Source organism: Felis catus, chromosome A2 (assembly GCF_018350175.1).
Source record: "Felis catus isolate Fca126 chromosome A2, F.catus_Fca126_mat1.0, whole genome shotgun sequence".
Taxonomy (NCBI): Eukaryota; Metazoa; Chordata; class Mammalia; order Carnivora; family Felidae; genus Felis; species Felis catus.
The window spans coordinates 125,626,090-125,638,256 of record NC_058369.1 but is presented as its reverse complement, the minus strand read 5'-3'; the positions used below and the strand labels follow the sequence as shown (position 1 = coordinate 125,638,256).

The following is a 12,167-nucleotide window of genomic DNA, read 5'->3' as shown; positions in this document are numbered from 1 at the left end:
CTTGCGTGTTTCATGTTATATTTTATTCTTACGTATGAGTGAACAGTTGAAGCCTGACTAATGAAGAATCTATGTAGGGGATTGTAAAGCTTACTTGACTAAATTTAAAGGGAACCAAGTGGGTAAGTGTAGGAAAGGAAGGTTTAATAATTATCAAAATATCTCAAAAATATTCTAGTAATGAAACTGTTGATGATAATATCTTTTCTCTAAAAATCTAAAAAAATGCCTCTATTTTCTTAAAAATAGGTAATCTTAGCCAGCTGGTACCGGATTTATACCAAAACAATGGACTTGATTGGTCTTCAAACCAAGATATGTTGGACGGTTACCAGAGGAGAAGGACTCAGTCCTATTGAAAGCTGTGAAGGCAAGGTTCTTTCTGTGATATTGTGTCAGAGGCTTCTGCTAGATTCAAATGGCTTGGGAACACTGGAATTAATTGGAGACTGCTTCACTTACATTTTGCCCTTCGAGGCTGGGCTCATTTGGGGCTGTCGGTTGAACACCTACATATGCCTTTTCCATGCATCTTTGGCTTTTGAGCCGGATAGTACCTCAGGGTAATCAGGCTTTTCATGGACTCCAAGTTGGATACTGCTTGACCTCTTCTAGTCTTAGAAGTCACATAGTATGGCCTCTGCCATCGTCTGTTAAAGCAGTCACAAGCCCAGCCAGACTCAAAAGCATGAGCATAGACCCTCCCCTTCCCCAATACCTCGAAAGGAGGAGTATCTGAATTTGTAGCCCTGTTTTAAAACCACGGCAGTTGGAGCGCCTGGGTAGCTCAGGGAGGTGTCTGACTCCTGATTTCAGCTTACATCATGATCTCAGGGTCCTGTGATCAAGCCCCGCCTTGGGCTGCACGCTGGGCTTGGAGCCTGCTTGAGATTCTCTGTCTCTCTCTGTCTCTGTCTCTGTCTCTCTCTCTCTCTGTCTGTCTCTCAATAAGTAAACAAATAAATAAGTAAATAAATAACTTTAAAAAATAAAAATAAAAAATAAAACCATCACAGCTACTGCCCTGTTCTCATCTCTGTTCTGCAGTAGTGTCATGTGTTCCTATGGGAACCAAGGCAACCATTGAAGGTATCTGTGCCATTTTCAAAATAAGCACATTTTAATATAAATTGCCAGACACACAGAGTAATTTATAGTTAGAACATATGTTTTTTTTTTATTTTTTATTTTTAAAGGATTGGGAGATCCTGCTTGCTTTTATGTGGCTGTAATTTTTATTTTAAATGGACTAATGATGGCATTATTCTTCATATATGGCACATATTTAAGGTAAGACTATTCATCGAGAATATTTTGGTATGTATTATAACACTATGTACTAGAATAATAAAAATGGTGAAATAAAGATTAACTTTTGGTTCAGTTTTATAATATTTCTAATAGATCTACTTATAGATACAAAATTCTTTCCTATTTGAATGATTTCACCATTGGCATAGTCAGCCAAACTTAAAATAATTTTAGAGGCTTAAATAGAGAAGGGTGGGGATATTTGATTAATTTTAAATATTTATAGGCTTTTAAGCATAAATAATATATTGTTTACATAAAATATAAGGAAAGGACCACTCATTATCAAATGGTGTTAACAATTCTATTTTGCTGATGTTAAAATAGAAATATATTTTATACAGATATTTAATATCTGACCTGATATACTTCACAGTTGAATAATAGTCCTTAAAGTAAAAGATTGACAAATTTTGTAAGCATCTTTATTTTTCTTTTTTTGACAGTTTGTTACATTGTGTACTTGTTTGAACAATTTTACCTTGAGAATATGTTTAGAATTTTTTTATATTGCTTATAGATTCCTTGTAGTACAGAAGTATGAGCATAGGTATATGACTTTCAATTTGGGTTAATGAGTTTGAATCTGCTGTTATACCGTTATCTTTGCCTTGGAAGTACTGGTATTTTCAGTATAGTGCCTCAAAGATCTCTTTCATTCCTAGCTCAGTGTTTGAGCAGATAACAGTAACTTGATAAATATTTGTCAGATGAGGAAGTTATTAGAAGATCAATTTAAAGTATATTTGCATATAGATTTAAGATACTTTGATGCTAATATTTCTGATTTAGCTATAACAAAGTTTTTTTAATCATGTCACTGGAGGAGACTGAAATGAAAATGCGTGATTAAAAGATGATGTGGAAAATTTTGTTTTTGAAACAAGCCACACAGATATCTTAACCAGAAGTATATGTTAATTGGTCAAGAGGAAGCCCACCTGAAGGAGAGCATGGCCAATGTGCCTTGTATTATGATGAGCCTAAGGTCTTTGCTTTGGGAGGGGTCCATCATTTTGCTAAGTACTGCCTAGCTGTCTAATGGATGGGTGGCTTTATTGCGTTTGGGATATTTGATTTTGAGGAAAAGAAGTTAAAATATGGAACAATATGGCATTGTTGCTAAATTGCCGACCTATAGTTATGCTACCTTTTTAATTGAAAGAAGAATTTCTAAATATTTAATAAGCATGCAGTATCATTTCCTTATAATGCATCGTTTTGAAGGCCAAGGGTATGACATCCGCTGCAGAGACTCCATTTTGTGGTTTTGACTGAGAGGTTCTCGGTGGTTTAGGCCCCGACCTGAGATTTCTCAGTCTTCAGCCCCCGCTGTCCCCAGACAGCAGTTTTCTCCCTACATAGGAGACACATGTTCATTTGTCTAGTCCACATAAAGTACGTACCAAGTGGCTTCTTTGTGAGCTGGTGCGCTTGGGTTTTGACAGCATGTGGTGAGGTGAGGTGGGAGATGAAAGTGGTGCTGAGCGCATGTAAATGGGAGACAGCCAACAAGGATAACGTGCTTCTAGTGCTGGTGGCAGAAGTTTGTTCTGGGTGGAGGGTTGCTTTAGCCGTCCCTTGGAGGGTCAGGGCATTTTGGATAGGTGGGGGAGGAAGGAATTCCAGGGAGAGGCAAAGGTGGAAAACGTTGGATGTAGAAAGCAGATGAGTTTTACTGGGATGCAGATTATTGAGGAACATTGTTGAAGATTAAGATTGGAGAAATGGTTTGGCTGGTTGGTGCATGACCTTGGCCGGTTTGAGACCTATTCCAAAGCAAGCGAAGACATTCAGAAATTTGACCAACGGAGGGACAGGATTCAAACTAAACTACGATCTCATGAGACCCTTGATTTTCACCTGTCACTACAGTTAGTAACTCCTTTAGCATAGTATCTGTCAAACTGCAGGGTAAGGCCTACTCGGTGATTTTAGAATCAATTTAATTGGTTTGGCGCAGCAGTATTTTTCACATGAAAAAGAAAAGAATACAAATGTAAATAATAGATTATACAACATTTTGTAAGATAGGTAAGATTTAGAGAAACTTCTATTTGCTATTTATTGTATATACGTGTATACATGTGCATGTGCTGAGTTGTAAAGTCTCATTTCTTATACTTTGAGTGTAAAAAAAAAAAATCTATAGACCACTGCTACTCAATATGAGGGAGTGATTACCTTACGCATTTGAGTCTTTCCAAATAGCTGTTTTTGGTTTCTCTTCCTGGCTCCGAGGGCTGCAGCCTGCTTCAGCTTCACCCACTTGCCTGTTTTGTGCCCCAGCCTTTCAGGTGTTGCTTGACTCTTGGACCCTGAGGGTGGTCTGCCTTATGCACCTGGGCTTGGATATAGACCTGCAGTAGTGCCACACGTTTTCACTTCTCTCCTTCTCCCTTTGCTCTGTTTGCAGGCATTTTTTTAACCCTACCTGAGTAATCACTTTAGCTTGAGCCAAATGCATCCTAAACTCATTTCTTTCCAGCCCCAAATGAATATCTAGTTCTTGTACATTAACAGAGCCCCTTCTAGGGAGCCTTGACTATTGCACTGTGCCCTGAGGGCAGATGTGTAAATTAGAGTCCAGTGGTGATCCTGGTTTATATTGTGTTGAAGAGAGTCTTCAGTCACGTCTTTTCTATCAGTTTTTTTCATCGTATTTTAGAATGTTCTTAACATGAGTATTTTTAGAGGTCTTAAATTGCTAGGTAGTTCTTATTGTTTTCTTTCTTGGTGGTTAGTTCTGTCAACCTTCTAACTTTATAAAGTGGGATAAAGCTGCAGACTTCTTAACATGTGGGTTAAGAATAAAGAGGAGGATATCTATAACTGTGGTTAGAATCTTTTTATAAATTGTATTATATAAATTTACAGGCAGATTGAGTATGACATTTTTACTCCAGAAGTATATTTCTTTTTAAATAGTACAGATATAAGTTTTCTGAAGTCAGATAAGTCAATCCATTTCACACACACACACAAAAAAAAAAAAAAAAAAAAAAAAAAATGGAAGGAGAAACAGAAAACACAGCCAAATGGTGAAATGGGGCTGGGCTGCCAAGCTCTGACTTGAGATGAAGTAAGACGTTTTGTCAATACAACCTATTCATGATGTATCTCTTTTTCTGGAATTCTCAGTGTTCTGTTTTTGTTTTTGTTTTTAATAAAACATATGTTATTATTTTCTAAAAGCTGTTTTGTTAATTCATGATTACAGTTATCTATTTCATAAGATACCCTGACATGTTTCAGCTACAGACTAACAGTGTCTGGAGGCCAGTTTCATAAGACTTGGTATGTGCAAGTTTCCATTCTGCAGGAAGGAGGGTTCTCTGAGGGAACCTTCAGGGACTGTTAGGAGCTCAGCTGAGCTAGGAGAGGGAGCTGAGCTGTCAAGTATTGGAGTCGTCCATTAAAGCAACAAGCCAGAAACAAAAGAGTCAAGCCTTCTGTCACTTACTGTGATAATGTAGCATGAGTTTCTCTAAAACTGGAGAAAACACAGACTATCCCTGGCCCACTTCCCCCCATGGAACAGTACACTGGTTGAGAAGTGGGGGACCAGTGTAGACATGGGGGTCATCTCACTGTTGAGGAAGCCCTGAACAAAAGGCTACAGCAGTTTTATGGCCCCTGAGGTAGGTGGGGGAAGGGCAAAGGGGAGATGGCTAGGAATGGAAAAGTACTGGGTACTGAGTCAGACTGGGGGAACTTATCTTCAGAGCTCCCCCTCTCATCCCTCTATAAGGAGCCCTTGGCAGAGGCATCTGAAGAGGACTTCTGCCCAAAGTCTCAGATAAAGAGACCTAGGAATGAAGGCAGCTGGGGGTAGGAATGCAAAGATGTGAAGGCCATGACTGGCCAGGACATCCTGAGCCCTAGAGACTGCCATGCACCAGGTGTGTGGGGGGAGGGTAGCTGTCTCAGTGAGGCCTGTCAGGTAAACCTTTGTAATTGTCTGTGGTTGGGCCTTAGAAATTATCTATGGGTTTTTAACCAGGAGCCCAACTCTGAGGGCATCTGTGGGCAAGGTCCTGAGGACAAAGGGGCATCTGGAAGAACGGGCCTGGTCTGAATGTCCAACCGAAATATTGTCAGGGGAAGAGCTGTCCCCTGTTTCCAAATTCATCACTGCATCCTGGCTCTCAGGGATATACCAAAACAGAACAATTTCTGTAGGTGAAATGAGCGTCTTTAGCTGATGCCAGTAGTAAGGCATGTGGAAGCCAAGACAAAATATGGACAGCAATCTGATCTAGGCTCACCTGGGTATTAATCTCAAGTTAAATAAAACACGAAGGGCACCTGGGTGGCTCCGTGGATTGTGCATCCAACTTAAGCTCAGGTTGTGTTGCGGTTCATGAGTTCAAGCCCCACATCGGGCTTACTGCCTTCAGTGTGGAGCTGGTTTCAGATCCTCTGTCCTCCTCTCTCCACCCTTCCCCAACGTGCATTCTTTCTCTCTCAAAAATAAATAAACATTAAAAAGAAAAAAGAATCTTGGCATGAGTCAGTACTTGGTTCTGTACTGACTGCTTTCTATGGTTTGGTGTCCATCTGTCATCTTGGCGTTTTCCTTCACCACCCAGTGTTCCTTCATTGCTCTCTTATAATGGGATCTCTTGTGCCATATCCTATGTATTCTTCTTTCTTGGTTTATTTTTTCACTCTGGTACATCTTCTAGTGACTAGATGGGAGGTAAGGTTTTGCATATTTGAAAATGTATCTATTTTGTCCTTATATTTGATTGATAGTTTTAGCCAGTATTGAACTCCAGATTGGAAATCATTTTCCTTCAGAATTTTGAAGACATCACACTATTGTTTTCTTGGTTCACATGGTGCTGTTCAAGTCTAAGTTATTCAGATTCCTAAATTTTTGTATGTGACCTTTTCTCCCCCGTCTTTCCTTCTGAATGATTGTAGAATTTTTTCTTTGTCACCGTGGTTCTCAGATTTCACAATCTGTCTTGCTGTAGATCTGTTCCCCTTTATTATCTTGTACGTGTGATGGGTTGTTTCAGTGTTGCAGTTTGTGCCCTTGATTTCAGGGAAATTTTCTTGGATTATTTCTTCACTTACATCATTCCTTCTGTTTTCTCTTTCAAAACTTCTGTTATTTGAGTATTGCATTTCCTGATCTTCTAATTTTCATATATTTTCCTATTTTTAATATCATTGCTATTCTACATTCTAGAATACTTTGTCCACTTTATTTTTCCAACTCTTCTCACTTTTTCATTTCTGTTATCTTGTTTTTAATTTTCAAGAAATTTTCATTTGTTCTGTGAATGTTCCTTTTTTAAAAAGTAGTATTTTATTTTTGTTTCATGGATTCAATATCTTTCTCTCGGTGGATACTAATGATTTTTTTCTTCCCTAAACAACTTTGGTATCTTCTCGTTTGCTTTTTTTTAATCTTTTGTCTTCACCTACCATGTTAGAGGTTGTCTTTAGCTGTCTGGCTATCCTAGGCTGTCATGATTGAGACAGGAGGACACAAAAGCAGTATGGAAGCTCCATATCGTGGGTGGAACCTGTTAACATTGAGTTTTTATATAATTTGAATAAATGACGTGGGAAGAACTTAGAGTGACTGCCAGTTCTTTGGTTTGCCTTTAGATGTAAAAGAAAATATAATGTAACAAAGGTTTTTCAGGGTTGTGATAGGGAGGTAGAGTGTTTCATCAAGTTAATTGGAATGAAAGATTATAGGAGAATTTTTAAGAAGTGACTGGGTAGGGGGGAAAACACCGAAATGAGTTAGGAGACACTGTCTTCTGTGTGAGACAGAAGATACAATAAGATAATGCTTGCAGGGCACCTAGAAGAAAGTTTGCTTTCAGAAAATAGTTTTTAATTGAATGAAGTGAATAAATAAATTATTGGGGGAAGAAAAACTTAGCTCTTGATTGCTATTTGCAAAAGGCACAAAAATGATATATTCTTATCTAGCATATAAGCTTTATTAGCATTTTACCAATTTAGGAAGTATTTTTTCAGTGGATTCATTTGAAGCTTTTCCTCTTCAGATTCCCATCTTAGGATTATTTGTTTACTGAAGAAATACGTTTCTAGCACTTTCAGAGGTAACTCTGAGGAAACAGAGTAACAGGAAAGCCATGGGTCTTTCCTAGGGGTCAGACTTGGGTAGCAAACTTTGTTGATTTGAAGTGTCATTTGCTGAGATAGTGACCTAAAAAGGGACAGGTTTTGGAGAAAAGATGCCAATATTTTCAACCAATAACTTTCATCAATTTATGTGTACTGAAGAGAAATACTTATCTTTTAAATATTCATATACAACTGTTAGACCAAATGACTAAAGATGTGCTAGCAGGCCAAGTTAATAGAACATTCCAAAAAATAAAAATAAAAAAGCAAAAAACAAACAAACAAAAAAAACCCCTCCGCAACAAGAACATGGAGCTGAAGAAATTCGAGCTGGTGCAATTCATAGCTTATTTAAGACATATTTTAGTCAAAAATCCAGCCTGCATAAACAATAATGCTTGATTTTTTAATGAAGCATGAACAACAGAAAAATGTCAAATAAAACAATGGAAGCAAAGCAAAATTGGCATAAAGAATAAGAAGCCCAACTTTGCCTTGAAACAGGTAGCGGTAGGGGGAGTAGTATATTGATCTATAATAAAGAATTGATATGAAAAGCTACTCTATTCTGCCACAGAACCTAAAAGGACATTGAGTTACTTCATAGATAGCTTGGATTGGATCATGAGAAGAGACTAGAAAAACTGGTTATATTAACTATGACTCTTCACTATCATTATTCAGGATAGAAAGGGGGGATGTTAAGCAAAATTAAAAGGAAGATTTGGATATAGACTAATCTTCCATGCTTTCAGGGCTTCTGGAATACCTTTAGAAATAAAGTAGTCAAAAATTCTTTCTGGTATCAAAGAAGCATGAACCTGTAGTGACCAAAGAAAATAATAGAGTAGAGCAGAAAATGAGATGATGAATGCATTATGCTCTGTGACTGGTTGGTTTCTCTTGTGGAAGAAAAGGCATTTTCTGATGACTAGCTATGTCTACAAAAGAATGGCCAGGATTTTCTGACAAGAGCTGAGAAGCAATGGAGGATAAAGTAGAAACAGAGAAAGGTAAATATTCAAGAAGAGAAGGAAGAGATCAGAGACAGATTAGAGTGGCCACAGTGATATAGAGCAGCAGACATTAAATGTAGAGAAGTTCATTAAAAAAGGTCGTTAAAAAGTTCTCAAAAAGCCACCCCAGTGTAAGAGAGGAAGGGAAAAGAGGCACAGGGAACCTGGAACCCTGCCTCCTGTGAGTTGAGACTCTAGGTGTGCCTGTGATGAAGGAGAATAGCTGTGGATTATGGAGAACAAGCCGGAGTGTTGGGAGAGAACTGTTGTGAGAAGGGAAATGAGAGAAATGAGCTCTGAGGGGCAGGCTTTCAGGAAGGTTCCAGGGTGGTGTCTGAAAGTAGCAATAGAGGAAGCTACTGGCCTCGCCCCCCCCCCCCCCCCCCCGGGCTTTGAGCCATTCAGGAGCATGGTGGTGTGGGGAGGGGAAACTTCTTCTCAGAGGAGGGTGAGGTTTCAAGACAGGAGAGGGAAGCATCTGGGTAGAGACTGAGGGTGCCATGGAGGAAGTTGTTTACCATGGAATGGAGGTTCTGAAGGGTGCAGTGAAAGGTCTGGATGGGGAGTCAAGTGGTGTGGTGGGTCACAGTAGAGGTTCCACTGAACACATGACACTGATGATGAGCAGGAGTCTGCATCTAGGCCAGTGACCAAGGACAGCAGTAGCATGAGGTGTGGGGTGTTTGAAAAGTGCTCCCTTCCCTCCCCTGAAAGAAAAGAATGCCAGCTGCCTTTTAAGTGGATTGTCTTCATGTTTTTATTTACTCCTCAGATACCTTTTGATTCTGCCATAGACAACGCTCAGGCTGTGTGTTAGGCACTATGGCAGCCACCATGATGATTTGGGAAATTCACAATCTAGTAGATAAAAGATTATGTTTTTGGCCCTGGCAGACAAAGAGTTAAATTAAAGGCATTAATTAGTTGCCTCTAATAGACTGGGAGGGCTAAGCTGAGACTTTTCCTAGCCTTCCCGATTATCATTCTTGTTCTTACCTTTACTTTCTGTGGCTTTCCTTAATGCCCCAGAGGAGCCAAAGAATCCACATGTAAGTTTAGGGGAAGGTGCTCAGTGGGCCTGCCAGGTGTTTCTTCATCTGGCTAGCAAGGTGCCTAAGTCTTACGTCTCTAACTTGAGACTGAAATTCTCTTAATTCAGTTGTTTCTACATTATTCTCTCATTTTCTCTTTCTTAAGCATTTATACAAGAGTTACTTAACTTCAAGAGTTAGTTAATAACATTTTGAATTAACTGATTAGTTTTTCTTTTTCTCATTGAGTGTTGAACTTTGTATGTTTTACCATTTTTTGGTAAATGGAGGTACAAACATCAGTGATTAATGAAGCCCAGAAAACATGATGATTGGTTTGAATTCATGTCACTTAAAGATGTGAGAAGAGAATTATAAGTTATTAAATGTCAGAACTGAAAAGTATTTTTAAGATCTTTCACATTCTTACCCCTCATACTACATCCAATGAAATTGAGGCTGAAGAGGTGAATGAGTAAATATGGTAAATGTTTAGCAAACTTAGAATATTATAAAACTTACACAATAGGAGCTTCAGAATTTTCTGATAGTTGGTGGTAATATTGCAGAAGAAGCTTTTTTTTTTTTTTTAAACCACTAGGGAATGCTGAAATATCAACTGATCAACTATAATGAGGAAAAAAAAAAAAGTCAGTCTTAAGTTTTCTGATTATTATATCTTTTCTGTTTAGAAAAATAAAATGACCTATGTGGTCGTTTGTACGGATCATAGGGGAGGGAGTTAATGCTGGAGACACTATTTTAGATTTGTTGCAAGTCACATCATTTCAAAACGATTGTAACTCAGATATTCCTTGTAGGTAAGCAAATTTTGTTCTCCCTTCCAACTATACAGGACATGAAAGTGTAGGGGAAAATCTGCCCCCCTGGTTAGTTAAGCATAGCTGTTCGTGTTCATGGAAGAGGTTGGGCCATAACCTACTTTGTGATAATTTGCTGAAAGGGGAGTTTTGTCACACCGCTTCTGCCTTTGGGAAAATGTCCAGTTCCGGAGCCCCACAGGTCATATGGCAATTGAGTAAGGGTGGAAGACTTCTTGAGCAGACCTCATCATGACTTTTGGTTGCGAGATAAAATCGGACTTGTGATCCTTCTGTTCTTGTCCTCCACATCCCTGTCCTTGTCTTTACTCTGCCATTAAAAAAATTCAATTCATAAAATTTCAGTTTTGATTCTTTTTCTGTTCAGGGTATTTTTAAAAGGGAATTTTACATTAATTTCCCAAATTGGTGGTGGTGTTTTGAGTCTCTTTTGTGTTTTAGGTTGGTTTGGATTATAATCAGATAATGAGGTGTCTTTCTAGCCAGGTGCTCCAGGGACATAAAAAAATAATGCATATTCTCTGTATAGTTAAAGTACTATATATATTCATAAAATTCAGCTTATTGATTATCTCATTCAAATTGTTAGTATGTTTTCTTCAGCTTATATGATCTACCAAAATCTGAAAGTGCTAAAATACTTTACTGTGATCAGATTTTATTATATCCCTGTATTTCTAGAAGTTTTAACTCTAGTTATCTGACTGCTGTGCTGCTTGTCCATAAAAGTTTTATTTAAAGAAATAGAATTGAATAAATGGAGAGAGACATAATCTCCAGCTGAATGGGCAGACTTACATCACATAAATGGCAGTTCTTCCAACATTATCTCTAAATTTAATGACATTCTGATCAGAAACCCGACACTTTTTTGTGCATGGGAAGGGCATTGGTTAGAATTACCTTAAAAAATGTAAAAAATAAGAGTACTTGAGGGTGGGGAACTTTCCTTATCATATGTTAAAATTACCATAATGTGGGGTGCCTGGATGGCTCATTTGGTTAAGTGTCGGATTCTTGGTTTCGGCTCAGGTCATGATCTCACGTTTCATGAGTTTGAGCCCCGTTTCGGGCTCTGAACTGACAATGCAGAGCCTGCTTGGGTTTCTCTCTCTCCCTTTCTCTCTTCCCCTCCCCTGCTCACTTTCTCTGTCTTTCTCGAAATCAATAACTAAACTTAAAAATAAAATAAAATTACCATAATGCTACAGGAATAAAAACAGTGTGATATAGAAAATACAGAATTAAGTCAATTGGCTGGAAATAAGAGATTCTAATATTGTAAGAAATTAAAGTAGATAAAGGCTGAATTTCATTACACTGGAAAAAGGAATGTTTATTTGATAAATGGTGTTAGCATAATTGGCTATCTGTGTCAAAAAGAACAAAATTAGGGCTTTACACTTACATTTCTGTGGATGAAAGATTTAAATGTAAATTACAATGATACTGGAAGGTATTTTAGAACACTGTATCATTTTGAGGTAGGAAAGATCTTCACAGACAAGACAGGAAATGCAGAAGAAATAAAGGAAAATATTGACATTTAACTACATAAAATTAACTGCGTAAACTTTTATATTTCTTTCTGGCAGAATACACCATAAATTATTAAAAGACTTAGTCACACATATGACAGTCAAAAAATTGATACCCTTAATCTTTGAATAGGGAAACAGACAATCCAATAGAAAATCAGACAAGAATGTAAACAGGCAATTCACGGAAGAGAAATGCATATTGTCTCCAAAACCCATTAAAATGATGCTCTGTATAAGCAGGAAGGAAGTAAAAATAACAGTGAGAAAAAAGTTACCACCTATCCAATGGGGAAAATACAAAAGGGTCTG

General features: G+C 38.0%; 1 protein-coding gene across 5 annotated transcripts in view; it reads left to right on the top strand.

The window, feature by feature from the left end:
• DPY19L1 (dpy-19 like C-mannosyltransferase 1) overlaps positions 1–12,167 on the top strand; it is a 97,175-nt gene that overhangs the window by 25,824 nt on the left and 59,184 nt on the right. For all 5 annotated transcript variants that reach the window (XM_045052596.1, XM_023250497.2, XM_023250496.2 and 2 more), the window contains exons 5-6: positions 250–370; positions 1,197–1,290. In XM_045052596.1, the coding sequence (XP_044908531.1) occupies positions 250–370; positions 1,197–1,290 (215 nt within the window). The remainder of the gene's footprint in view (positions 1–249; positions 371–1,196; positions 1,291–12,167) is intronic.